The sequence below is a fragment of the Hypanus sabinus genome, chromosome 4 (genome assembly GCF_030144855.1).
Source record: "Hypanus sabinus isolate sHypSab1 chromosome 4, sHypSab1.hap1, whole genome shotgun sequence".
Classification (NCBI taxonomy): domain Eukaryota; kingdom Metazoa; phylum Chordata; class Chondrichthyes; order Myliobatiformes; family Dasyatidae; genus Hypanus; species Hypanus sabinus.
In genome coordinates, this window is record NC_082709.1 from 80,973,666 (window position 1) to 80,990,491 (window position 16,826).

The following is a 16,826-nucleotide window of genomic DNA, read 5'->3' on the forward strand; positions in this document are numbered from 1 at the left end:
GACTTCTCTTGTTAGCCATGGTTGTGTCATCTTTCCTTCACAATCATTCCTCCTCTTTGGGATGTATATGTCCTGTGCCTTCCAAATTGCTTCCAGAAATTCCAGCCATTGCTGCTCTGCTGTCATCCCTGCCAATCAATACTGGCCAACTCCACTTTCATGCCTCTGTAATTCCCTTTAGTCCACTATAACACTGATATATCTGACCTTAGCCACTTCTCAAATTTCGGGGTGAACTCCATCACATTACAATCACGTGTTCCAAGGGTCTTTTTTTCCTTAAACTCTCTAATCTGGTTCATTGCACAACACCCAATCCAGAATAGCCGATCCCCTCGTGGGCTCCCACGAGCTGCTCTAAAAAGCCATCTCATTGGCTCTCTAGAAATTCACCCTCCTGGAAGCTTGCACCAACGTGATTTTCCCAATATTGATTTTCCCATATTGAAGTCCCCCATGACTATTTAACATTGCCCTTTTGGCATGCATTTTCTATCTCCCATTGTAATTTGTAAACCCCATCCTTACTCCTGTTTGGGGGTCTGTATACAACTCCCATCAGGGTCCTTTTACCCTTGCAGTTCTTTAGCTCTATCCACAATGATTCAACAGCTTCTGACCCTCTGTCACCTCTTTCTAATGATCTGATTTCATTTTTTACCAACAGAGCAACACCACCCCCTCTGCCTTCCTGCCTGTCCTTTTGATACAATGTGTATCCTTGGGCGTTAAGCTCCCAGCTATGACCTTCCAGCCATGATTCAGAGATGCCTACAACATCATACCCGCCAATCTGCAACGGTACTGCAAGTTCATCTACCTTATTCCGTATACTGTGCGCATTCAGACACAATCCCTTCAGTCCTGTATTCAGTCTTTATGATTTTGCCACATTTTACGTTGCAACTCATCCTGCTGACTGCAATTTTGCCCTGTCAACAGCCTCTTTTCACTACACATTGCCTCTGTTTGTAAACCAGCTACCTCATCTTCAGCACTATCATCCTCCTTTCCTACGGTGCTTCTTGCATTGAAATACAGGCAGCTCAGGACTCTAGTCACACCACACTCAACCTTTTGATTACTAACTTTGTTTGAGGTGTTACCAACATGTCTCCACAACCTCTCCACTAACTGTTCTGGCACTCTGGTTCCCATTCCCGAGCAACTCTAGATGAAACCCCACTGTGCAGCATTAACAAACCTTCCCTCTAGGATACTAGTCCCCCTCCAGTTCAGGTGCAAACCATCCCTTCTGTACAGGTCCCACCTTCCCTGGAAGAGAACCCAGTGATCCAAGGACCTGACACCCTCCTACACTAACTCCTTAGCCACGTATTAAACTGTATAATCTTCCTGGTCTGGCCTCACTACCACATGTAGCAATCCTGAGATCACAACCCTGGAGGTCCATCCCTTTAACTTTGCACTAAACTCCCTGAACTCCCTATGCAGAACCTCATCACTAATCCTACCCATGTCATTGGTATCTACATGGGCCACGACTTATGGCCGTTCACCATCCCACTTAAGAATGCTGAGGACTCGACCCAAAATATCTCGGATCCTGGCACCCAGAAGGCAACAGACTTTTTGGGAATCTTGTTCTCACCAAGGAACCTCCTGTCTGTTTCCCTAATGAATCCCCTAACACCATAGCATGCCTCTTCTCCCCAATTCTCCTCTGAGTCAGAGGCAGACTCAGTGCCAGAGACACAACCTCTATGACTTTCCTGTTAGGTCATCCCAGCCTCCCTTCCCCCCCCCCCCCCAACAGTATCCAAAGTGATATACCTGTTGTTGAGGGGGGTGACCACAGGGGTACTCTGCACTGGGTCACTAACCCCTTTCCTCTTCCAGACTGTTACCCAGTTCCCTGTGTCCTGCACCTTCAGTGTAACTACCTCTCTGCATGTCCTATCTATCACCCTCTCAGCCTCCCGAATGATCTGGAGTTCATCCAGTTCCAGCTCCAACTCCTTAATGCGGATTGTTAGACACTGCAGCTGGATTCACTTCTTGCAGTTGTAGTCGCCCTGCCTTCCCACATCCCGCAAGAGGAGCACTCAAATATCCTGCCTGGATTCTCTACTGTCCTAGCTGAGCAGATACAAAGCAGGAAAAAAAACCTGAGATTTTCGTTCCTTTGCTTTCTCGGCTGAAGCCTCGAAGAGCGAAAGCTCAAGATCACCACTCTGACGATGTCCACACAGAGTACGGCCGCTGTGCTTACCCCTGGCCTCCTTTAATTGCATTGCTGTTACTAATCAATCCCAAATGCTGACTGGTCACTGGTCAAGGCTCTCTTGTCACCGCAACGTGCTGCTGCCTTTTATCCTCGGGCAATGAACCTGATTGAAGACCCAAGCATCCAATGTCCAGAAAGGCCACCGGCCAAAACTCTTCTTCCCACCCTGTCACTTGTACTACCATTCCATCCTCTCAATTCCTTTGTCTCCACCGCATCTACTCCCAGAATGACACTTTTCTTTTGGGAACATTAGAGATGTCCTCCTCCTTCAGTGAACAGAGTTTCCCTTTCTCCACCATCGATACTGCTCCCAGCCTCACCTCTTCCATTTTCCGGACTTCCACCCTCACCGCATCTTACACATGTCCTCATTCTCTGCAACTTCCACCACCTTCAACAGGATCACAACACTCAGTACATTTTTCCCTTCCCCTCGTTTTCCTTTCATTAGCAATCGCTGTCTACATGACCCCCTTATCCACTTATCGTTCCTTTAAGTGGGAGCAGTTCTGTGCCTCCTTTCACCACCACCCAGGGCCTCAAACTGCCCTGCCGGTTGAGGGTCATCTACTGTACTCTGAGCTTCCTCTACATCGGTGAGACACCGAGGGACTGCTTTGTCACGAACATTTGCTCTTAATTCATCTTCCCATTCTTACCCTGGCACACTAGTCCACAAATCTCTCTACTGCTACAATGAGGCCACAGTCAGGTTGGAGAAGCAACTCCTCCTATTTTGTCTGGGTACCCTACCATCTGACCATCAGCACTGATTTCTCAAACTTATGGTAATTCCCCCCCCCCCCCCACTTCCTTATTCTGGCTCTTCTCTTACCCCTTCTGTTCCTATCGCCTGCCCATCATCTCTCCCGGAGTCCTTTCTCCTTCCCTTTCTTCCCCTCCGCCACCAGATTTCTAAATGGAGAATGAACCCACAAACACCACCTCACTATTTTTGCTCTATTTTTGCATTAATTTCATGCTTTTTATATATTTCTATTAGATTTATGTGTTGCACTGTACTGCTGCTGCAAAATTTCACGGCATATATCAGTGATATGAGGGCACAGCCTCACACTAGAAGGCGGTCCCTTTGGAACAGAAGTGGGGAGGTACTTTATTTAGTCAGGTGGAATTTCACCATCACACCCAGTTGTGGGCCAAGTTGCCGGCTATATTAAAAGCAGAGGTTGATAGTGAGGATGTCAAAGATTATGGGTAGAAGGCTGGAAAAATGGGGTTGAGAAGGATAATAAATCAGTCATGATGGAATGGCAGAGCAGACTCAATGGGCCAAATGGCCTAATTTTGCTCCTCTGTCTTCTGATCTTATTCTGATTCAGAATTCTCCACCCAAGAGGAGACTCGCTCCCTGCGGGATCTCTGAGACTGTTACCCTCCTCCTCCCTTGCCTGTACCCTGTCCACATAAAATCAGGGCCCCACCCACTTCCCCCTCAACACCACTCCCGCATTCTCACGTACATAATGGAACGACAGGACGATGGTGATCACGATCCCGGAGACAAACAGACCAATTCCGAGAGCACAGAACAAACCCCCGCACGATGTGAAATCCACCTGTAATGGAATGGCCATGATTAAAGTTCAAAGTAAATTTATTATCAAAGTACACACAAGTCACCATATACCGTACTATACGCAGATTCATTTTCTTGCAGGCATTCACAATAGATACAAAGAAATACAACAAAATCAATGAAAAACTACACACAAAGACAAAATACAATGTGCAAAAAGTGGCATACTTTGCAAATACAAAATAATAATGATGATGATGATGATGATGAGAACATGAGCTATAGAGTCCTTTGGGAAAATAGCAGCTTCCAGAAAGAACGTTCTGGAAAAGGGCAGCTTGCAGGGCGGGTAAATCACAGCAACAATCTCCCTGCCCACTTCTTTGTCCTGAAGTGATGGTAGACTGTGCCTGCACTTTTCCACTAACCTGACAGCGTCAAATCACCATCTCGTTATTCAAATTTACTATCAAAGGACTTTGATAGTCCTTATATATCACTTATATACAATCCTCAGCTTCATTTTATTGTGGTCATTCGAAGCGATATAAGAAAGTAAGTTAGAATCAATGAAAAACTACAAAGACTGGCAAACAAATGTGCAAAAGGAAGATAAACTGTGCAAATACAACAATATTAAAAAAAATATTGAGACCATGAGTTGTGGAGTACTTGAAAGTGAATCCACATAGATTGTAGAGTCCTCTCAGAATTGTGGTGAGTGAAGTTAGAAACATAGAAAACCTTTTTTTTAATTAGTTTTTTTTAAATACATTTTCTACATAACTACAGATAAAAAAAACCCAGATCAAAATGAAGAACATTGATACAGTGCAAAAATAAACATACAATAACAATCTGATACAAAGAAAGATAATTGAAAAAGCACCCAAATTGAAGACAAGTAAAATTAGTATCCTCCCCAACCCCACAACACAAAAAAAACTCCAGACCAACCACGACACAATATAGAGAATATAAATCAGGACAATCAAACTCCCAGACTGTGAATACATTTAGCAACAGAAGATATTAATGCCTGCTACCAAAAGAAAAAGGAGCTGAAAGCAAGGGACCGAAAAAAAAGCCTTAGTTAGGAGGAAGGTTATGAAAGTACTCAATAAAAGGTCCCCAGACCTTATGGAACTTTAAATCCGAATTAAGAACTGAATAATGAACTTTTTCAAGGTCCAAGCAGGCCATAATATCGTTAAGCCATTGAGCATGCGTGGGCGGGGCAACATCTCTCCATCTAAGGAGGATTAAACATCTAGCCAGGAGAGAGGCAAAACATAATATTCGACACTTAGTAGAACTCAAACGTAAATATGTCTCACCCCAGAAACCGAACAAAGCAATTAAAGGGTTTGGTTCTAGGTGGTGATTCAGAATATACAATAACGTTATGAAGACATCTTTCCAAAATTTCTCCAAGCTGGGACAAAACCAGTACATATGAATGAGAGAGGCCTCGCCCCTTTTGCATTTATCACAAAGCGGACTAATGCTAGGGTAAAATCGAGATAATTTAGATTTAGACATATGGGCTCTATGAACAATCTTAAGCTGTAAAAGGCAATGGCGAGCACAGAGAGAGGTTGAATTAACCGATTTGAGAATCGAGTCCCAAGTCTCATCAGATAAGGAGGAATTTAAATCCTGCTCCCATGCCATTTTAATTTTATCCACAGGGGCACGTCGTAAGGTTGCTAATTTATCTCGAATAATTGATATTAAACCTTTACCTAGTGGATTAATGGAAAGAAATAAGTCCATAACATTTTTCTCAGGCATTTCAGGGAAGTTAGGAATTAAAGGAATAATAAAGTGTCTAATTTAGAGATATCTAAAAAAATGAGCATTGGGCAGATTGAACTTAGCAGAGAGCTGTTGAAAAGAAGCGAAGCGATTATCAATAAAAAGATCTCCAAAATGTCTAATGCCCTTCCTATACCAAACCTGGAATGCTGAATCATACGTAGTAGGTAAAAAAAAGATGATTATGTACGACAGGGCTGGAAACTGAAAAACCATGGAAACCATAAAATTTCCTAAACTGAGCCCATATACGCAAAGTGTGTCTAACAAGAGGATTAACTATTAATCTGGACAAACTACTAGGGAGTACAGAGCCAAGAAGTGCAGAGATAGATAATTCTTTAGTGGAGCTCAACTCCATCGCCATCCAGTTAGGGCACTCGGGTTGGCCGAGGAAAAAAAGACTAAAAGGTCGCACAACGTATATTGGCTGCCCAATAATATAAACAAAAGTTAGGTAAAGCCATGCCACCCTCTTCTTCAGGTTTTTGGAGATAGACTTTATTAATTCTAGAGTGCTTCCACAGATATGACAAAATAATAGAGTCTAAGGAATCAAAAAAGGATTTAGGAATAAAAATTGGGATTGATTGAAATAAGTATAAAAGTTTAGGGAGAACATACTTTTTAACAACATTAATACGACCTACCAAAGACATAGATAGAGGTGACCATTGTACCAGACTCTGTTTTATAGTATATGAAAAATTGGCAAAATTTTCACGAAAGAGATCTTTAAACATCCTTGTGACTGTAATCCCAAGATAGGTAAATTGATTATGGACTACTTTAAAAGGGAGATCACGAAATGTTAATTCTTGTGCTTCTTTATTAATTGAGAAAAGTTTGCTCTTATGTAAATTAAGTTTATAGCCAGAGATCTGGCTAAACTGGTCAAGAAGTGAAAACATTGGAGGTAAGGATGTAGACGGATTTGAGAGAAAGAGTAATAAGTCATCAGCATAAAGAGAAACTTTATGCTCAACCCCCACCCCCCTCCAAATCCCGGTCAATTCAGGACAATTTCGAAATGCTATCGCCAAAGGTTCTATTGCCAAGTCAAAGAGAAAGGGACTTAAAGGGCATCCCTGACAGGTGCCACGTTTGAGGTTAAATAACTGGGATTTCTGAAAATTAGTTAAAACAGAGGCAGTAGGACACAAATACAGCAATTTGATCCAAGAGATAAAACTTTGACCGAAGTCAAATTTTTCTAAAACTGCAAAAAGGTAGTTCCACTCTATACGATCAAATGCTTTCTCCGCATCGAGGGAAATAACACATTCAGGAATCCCAGTTGGAGGTGAATATAAAATTTTAAATAAACGCCAAATGTTAAAAAAAGGGAGACGGTTTTTAATAAAACCAGTTTGGTCATCAGAGATAATAGAGGGAATAACAGTTTCTAATCTATAAGCCAAAACTTTAGCCAAGATTTTAACATCACTATCTCCAAAATGCTCTCCCACTGAGAGATCTGACACCTGACCAGGTTCATTTCCCAATACCAGATCAAGTACAGCCTCTTCTCTTGTAGGCTTATCTACATATTCCTGAACACACCTGACAAACTCCACCCCATCTAAACCCCTCGCTCTAGAGACATGCCAATCGATATTTGGGAAATTAAAATCTCCCACCACGACAACCCTGTTATTATTACACCTCTCCAGAATCTGTCTCCCTATCTGCTCCTCGATGTCCCTGTTACTATTAGGTGGTCTATAAAAAACCCAGTAGAGTTACTGACCCTTTCCTGTTCCTAACTTCCACCCACAGAGACTCAGTAGACAATCCTTCCATGTCTCCTCCTTTTCTGCAGCCGTGACGCTATCTCTGATCAACAGGAGCCTGATAGCTGGAGGGTAATAACTGTTCCTGAACCTGGTGTGGTGGCATCTAAAGCTCCTGTACCTATATCTCCGGTCTATGGTTGCAGTGAGTAGAGAGCATGGCTTTCAAGTTCACCCTCATGTGACACCCTCTCCCTCAACCACTCTCACCTTTGTCTGGAAGCAGAATACAGTGACTCCCAGACACACCAGGGCAGTGATTCCCAAGCAGAGGAAAACAGACTTGGTGCTGTAGAAGCTGCAAAATAAACAAACCGGAATCAGGTTTATTATCACCGGCATGTGACGTGAAATTTGTTAACTTAGCAGCAGCTGTTCAATGCAATATGTAATACAGAAAAAAAACCAACATAAAATAATAACCAAGTACAGGTGGCCCCTGTTTTTCGAATGTTCGCTTTACAACAGCTCACTGTTACAAAAGACCTACATTAGTACCTGTTTTCGCTAACCAAAGAGGATTTTTGCTTTTACGAAAAAAAGAAGCCCGCTTTATACGTGTGTTTACCCCGAGAAAGACTACCGTCACCGTGAAGCCTTGTGCAGGCAGTTGTGTGTGCATGCGTGTATGTGCTGATTTTTTTCTCCAAATAGATTTCAGCTCGCTGCCTTTCCAATTTTGATAAGTGAAACTACACCGTACAAACAATACTTCTACTTTATGTAGGCTGTATATTTATCGTATCATTGCTGCTTTGACTATATGTTCGTGTTATTTTAGGTTTCATGTGTTATTTGGTTTGATTTGGTAGGTTATTTTTTGGGTCTGGGAACACTCAAAAATTTTTCCCATATAAATTAATGGCAATTGCTGCTTCGCTTTACGACATTTCGGCTTACGAACCATTTCATAGGAACGCTCTACCTTCGGATAGTGGGGGAAACCTGTAAATCAGTTACATTATGCATATATTGAATAGATTTAAAATCATGCAAAAAACAGAAATACTATATATTTTAAAAAGTGATGTAGTAGCCAAGGGTTCAATGTCCATTTTGGAATTGGATGGCAGAGGGGAAGAAGCTGTTCCTGAATCGTTGAGTGTGTGCCTTCAGGCTTCTGTACCTCCTACCTGATGGTAACAATGAGAAAAGAGCATGCCCTGTGCACTGGAGATCCTTAATAATGGACGCTGCCTTTCTGAGACACTGCCCCTTGAAGATGTCCTGGGTACTTTTTACAAAGAACCACAGAGATTACCCACCCTCAACCATCGCAACAAGAGGAGATTCACCGGGTTGATACTGGACACGAGGAAGTTGGCTCATGAAGAGAGATCAAGTAACCTCAGAATATACTCACTGGAATTCAGAAGAATGAGAGAGGATATTGTAGCAACATGTAAAATTATAAAAGGGATGGATAAGATAGAGGCAGGAGAGTTGTTTCCACTGATAGATGAGCCTAGAATTAGGGAAAATAGCCGTAGATTGAGGATGCCAGGGACCTAGAACATAGAATTGTACAGCACAGTGCAGGCCTTTTGGCCCATAATCTTCTACAGACCTTTCAACCTACTCCACAATCAGCCTAACCCTTCCCTCCCACATCACCCTCCAGTTTTCTTTCATCCATATGTCCTTAAGAGTTTCTTACATGTCCCTGATGTATCTGGCTCCACCACTGGCAGTGTGTCCCTCACCCACCACTCTGTGTAAAGAAACTTACCTCTAATGTGCCTCCCCAATACATGTCTCCAATCACCTTAAATTTATGCCCTCTTGTATTGGCCATTTCTACCCTGGGTAGAAGTCTCTGGTTATCCAGTCTATCTAACCCTCATCTTGTACATCTCTATCAAGTCACCTCTCACCCCCCCCCCCCCCCCAACTCCAAAGAGAAGAGCCCTAGTTCACTCAACCCATCTTCATAAGACATGGTCTATAACCCCGGCAGCGTCAGGGTAAACCTCCTCTGCACCCCCTCTGAAAGGAAAATGATACTCAACTCATCCACTGCAGAGTTGGGGGCACCGTTCAGCACATCATGGAAACCTGCCTTCCCTCCATGAACTCTGTCTACACTTCCCAATACCTCAGTAAAAAGAATTGTTGATGTTTCACGATGAGTGTCACTCCCTACAGAATGGGGGCTGGGAGGAAATGGAGACAGAAACCCTAACGATATGGGTTATGGCAACAACCTATCCCTCAATGTTAGCAAAACAAAAGAGCTGGCCACTGACTTCAGAAAGTGGGTGGTGCACACACTCCTGCCTGCAGCAATGTTGTTGAGGGACTTACATTCCAAGGAGTGACCATCCTGTCCTAGTCTAACCATCTAGATGCCACAGCCAAGAAAGCTCACTGACGAACTCAGGAGGCGAGAAATTAGTGATGATCCTGTTGACCGTTAACAATTTTTAATCGGGGCACCACAGAAAGCATCCTATCTCTGGTACGGCAACTACTCTGTCCAAGGCCTGTCGGACACAGTTCAGCACAGCACAGCACGGAAACCAGCTCCATCTCCACCGACTCTGTCTATACTCTCATTGCTTTGGTTAAAGAAGCCAGCATGGTCAAATACCCCACCTACTCCGGTCATTCTCTCTTTCCCCCTCTCCCATTGGGCAGAAGATACAAAAGCCTGAAAGCACATCCCACCAGGCTCAAGGACAGCTTCTGTTCACCTGTTAGAATGGTCAGATGGACTTTCGCCATTACAATCTACCTTGTTATGACCTCACCCTTACCGTCTACCCACACTGCACTTTCTTTGTAACTAACACTTTAATTCTGCATTGTTTACCCTTGTTCTATCTCAACACACAGTGTAATGATTCCATCTCTCAGTCAACCACCCCTCCCCTCACCACAGGGGCACGATTGGGGTAACACATTGCATGGATTACAAACTGGTTCTTGGACAGAATGTTCAGAGTAGGAATAAACAGATCCTACTTAGGTTGCTACGCTGTGACAAGACAGGAGCAGAATTGGGCCAGTCAGCCCATTGAATCTGCTCCACCATTCCATCATGGCTGATATATTATCTCTCTCAACCCATTCTCTGTCTTCTCAAAGAACAATACAGCACAGTGCAGGCCATTCGGCCCACAATATTGTGCCAACTCTTAAACCCTGCCCCCCATATAACCCCCCACCTTAAATTCCTCCATATACCTGTCTAGTAGTCTCTTAAACTTCACTAGTGTATCTGCCTCCATCACTGACTCAGGCAGTGCATTCCACGCACCAACCACTCTCTGAGTGAAAAACCTTCCTCTAATATCCCCCTTGAACTTCCCACCCCTTACCTTAAAGCTGTGTTCTCTTGTATCGAGCAGTGGTGCCCTGGGGAAGAGGGGCTGGCTGTCCACTCTACCTATTCTCCCCATAACTTTTGGCACTTTTACTAATTGAGAACCTGTCAACCTCTGCTTTAAATACATCCAGTGACCTCACCTCCACAGCTGCCCAAGGCAATGAATTCCACAGATTCACAAAATCCCTCCTCATCACTGCTCAAAAGGGACATCTTTGTATCCTGAGACTGTGCCCTATGATCCTAGACTCTCCCACTATTGGAAACATCCTCTCTAATTCCATTCTATCTAGGCCTTTCAATGTTTGATAGGTTTCAGTGAGATCCCCCCTCAGCCTTCTGAGCCCTGAGGCATCTAATGCTCCCAGAGGTTAGGGTTAGGTTAGATTATATTAGGTTTATTTATTGCATGTACAAACATCGAAACATATATTGATTTGCATCAATAACCCAGTCCTTTGGAACATGGGAGGAAAGCAGAGAACCTGGGGAGTCCCACGTGGTCCTGGGGAGAATATACAAACTCCTTACACAGTGGTGGCAATTGAATCCTGATTGCTGGCCCCTGGCAGTGTAAGAGTTACACTAACCACTACACTACCATGCCCCTTCCAAGGTAGGTTAACACTGTAGGGTAACGTGTGTACCTACAACCCACCTACTCACAGAATTTATCAATGCCAAATTTCTAAGTTGTTCTAAGACACTGAACCAGTGGCTGTTCCACGTAAAATATCTCCAGATCCCTCTGTTTACGCGTATCCCCTTGACCTCTCCCCATCCAACTGGCCAGAATACAGCAGGGTCAGAATTCCCACAACGCGCATACCTGGCGATCATCCCGGTCATATACGACATGGCCAATGTCTGCAGAAAAGGGAAAAAAAACATTAGATCACCAAACAGTTAGGGGGTCGGGCGATTATCTCTCTTGGAACATAGAACAATACAGCACTACCTAATTAAACTAGTAATTAAATGCTTAACCAAACTAATTCCTACTGATTTGATAATGACTATATTCTCTGCACATTCCCCTGCCTATCTAAAAGTCTCTTAGATCCCTCTGTCATACCTGCTTCATCTCCTGTGTGGCAGCACATTCCAGGTACACACCATTCCCTGCAGAAAACTGGCCTGCATATCTCCTTTGAACTTATCCCCTCTCACCTGGAACGAATGACCTCCAGTTCTGGGCATTTCAATCCTGGGAAGAAAAAGATACTGGCTGCCTAATCTAACCGTGCCTCTCATTACTTTAAAAACCTCCATCAGATCTCCCTCAGCCTCTGTCACTCCAGAGAAAACAGCCCAGGTTTGTCCAAACTTTTGTGATAGCACATGCCGTCTAATCCTGGTAAACCTCTTCTGCGCCCTCTGCAAAGCCTCCACATCCTTCCTGTAATGGGGTGACCAGACCGTCTGCAGCACTCCAATTCATTTACCTCTGGCTGAAGATGGCAAAACTGAACGCACGTGGCAGCTCACTGGGAGTTCAAAAGACAAGAATTTTGACTAAAAACATTACTAATTGCACTTCTTACGAAGTTAATTGTGGTAAATTATCACCGCAAACAATGAAGGGCTGTGCAAAGGCGAAGCCAACTCGAGGGACAAACTGTGCTGGTGTGTTGTAGAATCAATGCAGATGGAGTGAGCCAGTCGGAGAGGAGAAGCCGAGGCAGAGGAGTTCCGATGCCCACACATCTGGCCCAGATGTGAGGTTGGATCGCTCAGGGCTCCAAACCGATTTGGAGAAATCGGGAGTGGCTTCAGGATGGGTGGTGAAATCTGAGCCCAGGGCAAGTCGCTGGGTGGCAGGTTCTAGGCCCAGAACCCTCACTGCAGCAGTGCCCTGGTCCTAGTATGTGGTATGATACACTGTTTGGACAATTTAAACAATGCACTGTAAAGACAATGCCTCAGGAACAGACAATGTTCACCAGGCAAGAGTTGGGCATGGAGCTAGCAACCCCATCCCATAAAAACCTAGATCTAAGGCAACACCAAGAAAAGTTCCAAAGACATCATCCAGGGGATCTTGAAGATGGACGACAACTTGAAAGACTGGCCCAGGTCAGAGGACTCTGGCAGGCTGGTACCTGACATCTTCACATACCAGGCTGGTCAGAGTCATGATCTGGGCTGGTCTGTGATCAGCAACTCAGCAGGATTTTGGAAATGGAAGGCTGGTTTAACAAAAGAAAAGCAGTCAATAAATTCAAGAAATACTTACAAAGACAGCCAAGAGGATCACATTCCAGGGAAACTTCCTCCTATGAGAGAGAGAAAAAAAAACAGGAAACAGGATGTTTCAATGAGCTAGCATTGGGACTCTGGGCTGAAGGGGTTCTATATGGTGCTGAGTATTCCCACCTCTGGGAGATACAGGCACATGCTGGGGGAAGAGCACAACTCCCTGGCACCAATACTGAGCTTTCACCACTGAGATCAAGGATAAATAGAACGTAGAGCAGTACAGCTCCTCCTTTGGTCCATGATGATATGCCAACCTTTTAACCTACTCTAAGATCAATCCCTCCCAAATAACCCACCATTTTCTATCATCCATGTGCCTATCCAAGAGTCTCTTAAATGTCCCTAATGTCTCTGCCTCTACCTCGACCCCGACAATGTGTTCCACACACCCACCACTTTCTGCATAAAAAAACCTACCGCTAACATCCCCCTTATATTTTCCTTCAATCACTTTAAAATTATACTCTCTCATATTAGCTATTGCTGCTCTGGGGAAAAAGTCTCTGGCTGTCCACTCCTTCTATGCCTCTCATCATCTTGTACCCTTATATCAAGTCACCTCTCATCCCCCTCCACTCCAAAGAGAGAAGCTCGAGCTCACTCAACCTCTCCTCATAAGGCATGCTCTCTAATCCAGGCTGCAACCTGGTAATTCTCCTCTGTACCTTCTTTAAAGCTTCCACATCCTTCCTATAATGAAGTGACCAGAACAGAATACAGTACTTCAAATGTGATCTAACCAGGGTTTTATAGACCCTTGAGGCATTAAGTTTTGGGAAGTCAACATGAATGTTAAGGCCCAGGGGAGTGTTCTGGATCTGACAGACCCGGGATAACAAGTAAAAGTGACGTCACAGGTAGACAGGGTGATGAAGGTGGTGTTTGGCACGTTGGCCTTCATCAGGCAGGTACAATAAAGTTGAAAGTGGTAGATAGGGTCATTCGTAAATAGTGCTTTTGGCACACTGGCCTCCATAAATCAAAGTACTGAGTTGGGATGTTATGTTTAAATTTTATAGGAAGTTGATGAGGCCCAATTTAGAGTGTTGTTTGCCATTCTGGTCACCTACCCACAGGAGAGAGTACAAGGATGTTGCCGGGACTTGAGGACCCGAGTTACAAAGGAAGGTTGAATAGGTTAGAACTTTATTCCCTGGAGCGTAGGAGAATGAGGACAGATTTGATAGAAGTATACAAGATTATGAGGGGTAGAGGTAGGATAAACGCTAACAGGCTTTCTCCCTCTGAGGTTGGGTTTGGAGAGGAACATGAATGGGAAAGTGTTACAGTCCAAACGCGGGCAAATGGAACTCCATTAGTGTGGACACCCGGCTTACCATGGATGAGCTCAGCTTAAGAGCCTGATTCTGTGTTATGTGACTCTAAATATGTTTGCATTGTGGGGACTCAGAGCCTGAGCTGTATCAGGTACCAAGATGTCAGGTATCAGGTATCAGATGTCAGCCTCTTGGGGGTTGGAAGAGACTCACCTGGGCCCTTCACAGCAGACCAGGACAAAGTAGACCACAATGAACACGGCACTGCAGGACAAAAACAAGGTGAGAACCAAACTCTCTCAGTCACAATCACCCCCATCCCACAAACTTTACATCAAGGTTAAGAAAGAGGCACTGCTGGAGCTTCTGAACAACATCAGGATAGATCAGAAAAGCTCACCAATGCCTCTGCTTTCTGAGGAGGCTGAAGAGACTTGGCCTTTGCACATCCATACTCGCGTCATCCTACGGATGTACATTAGAGAGCATCCTAACAGGCTGTATGGAAACTGCACAGCGACAAACAGGAAGGCTCGACAACGGTGATCAAACCTGCCCAATGCATCACCCATACTAGCCTACCCACCATCAAGGAAAGGGGCCAGTAACATCGAGAACAACCCCACCCACCCAGCTCATGGACTGTCTGTCCCACTCCCATCAGGGTGGGCACTACGTAGCATCCAAGCCAGGACCACCAGCCTAAAAAACATTTACATTCCCCAAGCAGCAAGGCTGATCCACACCTCCACTCACAAATTCCACCCTCCATACCCCCAACCACCACAACTTCATCATTTCCTGTCAGAGTCATCCTATGTACAGACACTCCTGTGCCTGGTGTCACCTTATGGACATACAATCAATATATATTTATATTTACTTTTTATTTATGTATTTATATTTATTGTGTTTTTTTAATTATTGTGTTATTTGTGCTGCATTGGATCCAGACTAACAATTATTTCATCTCCTTTACACTTGTGAACTGGAAATGACATTAAACAATCTTAAACTAAAACGCTGGGGCTGCATGGGATATTGCCCAGGTTACTAGGGGAAGTGAGGGAAAGAGACTGCTGGGGCATTGATGACAACCTTTGGCCACAGGATTAGCTGTGGTACAGGCTGATACAACAGGGACACTTGGGTAGGCACGTGGATGTAAGAAAATTGGATAATTATAAGCTGTATAGATGGGAAACGTCGGATTTATTTTAGAGAAGGCTTATCTAGGTCAGCACAACATCATAGGCTGAAGAGTCTGTACTTTGCTGTGCTGTTCTATGTACCTGCCATTATTTTATTAGCCTTAATAAGGTCCCACCCCACCCCTCCCCACAGTGCTTAACATTCCAGAGAAAACAACTGAAAATTATACTGGGAATGAAAGCGTTAACGTATGAGCAGCGTTTGATCCCTCTGGGCCTGTACTCTCTGGAGTTCAGAAGAACGAGAGGGGATCAGATTGGTGGGTGCATGAACCCTATCGGATATTGGAAAGCCTAGATGGAGTGGATGCGGAGAGGATGTTTCCGATAGTCTAGGCTGAGAGCCATCAAACGCTCATCACACGTTAAACCTATCACTCTCAGGGTTGTTCTTTCTCCAATGCCAGCACATCCTTTCTTAGACACGGGGCCCAAGTCATCAAATCAATCCAAATCATTTTTATATCTCACAAACAACAGACTACAGAGAGTGGGGGAGAAAGCTACAAGTGCCAAGATTAGGAATGCTGATAGGGCGGACGTTTTGACTTGCTGATGAGATCTGAGCCAGTAGCCTCCAAGGATCTTTAATGCATCTGATCAGAAACTCGGGAGAAACTTCCATCCCCAGCACCCCCCTGGGAAATGGGGAGCTCGCTCCCGCTGGGGACAATGGCCGAGGTTTTGGCTAAACACCAGAGCTGAAGGAGATGCTGATGGGAGAAAGAGGGGAATGTTAAGTAGGTGTGAGGAGGTTGGTGAGAAGCAAGACGCCCGAGTAGGGAGTAGAGGGGCTGACTGGCCTGCTTCTAGGTGGCTGTGTGTGTGTAACCCGCTGTGGCTGAGGCCACGTTTAGCTGTGTTGCAATGGATTTTGCAGTTCTGCTACTTACTATGCTGCCCAGTAGATGGCTGAGTTTCTCTGAACGTAGTTTTGGACAGTTTCACTGTTGGAGAATAAAGAGGCATCAGAAAACAGAGATAACAGATGCACAGCTTATAAATGCACCCTCGCAGGCAGTGGGGTGGGGATGTGGGTGGTTATGGCACATCTCCAGATTACAACCCTTTCCAAACCCCTCTTCGTTTTATATCACAGGACCGAACCTTACATCTAACAGACTGAGACCACGTTTTACAGGCTTTGGGACTGCCTGTGTCGAGTGCAGACCGGGAGGGTGTTTCACAAATCTTGGCACTCTGATTTAAAGAAAAGACTAGATTTACTTATTTGGCACATGTACAATGACACATAGTCAAACGTGTCATTTGTGTCAATGGCCAAAATTCTGTGGATGTGCTGGAGGGAGCCCGCCAGTGTCACTCAATACTTACGTGTACATTGTGTT

The 16,826-nt window shown here is 44.4% G+C and overlaps 1 protein-coding gene across 1 annotated transcript in view; it reads right to left on the reverse strand.

The window, feature by feature from the left end:
• Window positions 1-16,826, reverse strand: part of tmbim1a (transmembrane BAX inhibitor motif containing 1a) — an 81,507-nt gene that overhangs the window by 10,921 nt on the left and 53,760 nt on the right. The window contains exons 5-10 of the mRNA XM_059967522.1: window positions 16,371-16,424; window positions 14,480-14,530; window positions 12,967-13,006; window positions 11,560-11,597; window positions 7,613-7,700; window positions 3,736-3,831 (exon numbers count right to left, since the gene is read on the reverse strand). Of these exons, the coding sequence (XP_059823505.1) occupies window positions 3,736-3,831; window positions 7,613-7,700; window positions 11,560-11,597; window positions 12,967-13,006; window positions 14,480-14,530; window positions 16,371-16,424 (367 nt within the window). The remainder of the gene's footprint in view (window positions 1-3,735; window positions 3,832-7,612; window positions 7,701-11,559; window positions 11,598-12,966; window positions 13,007-14,479; window positions 14,531-16,370; window positions 16,425-16,826) is intronic.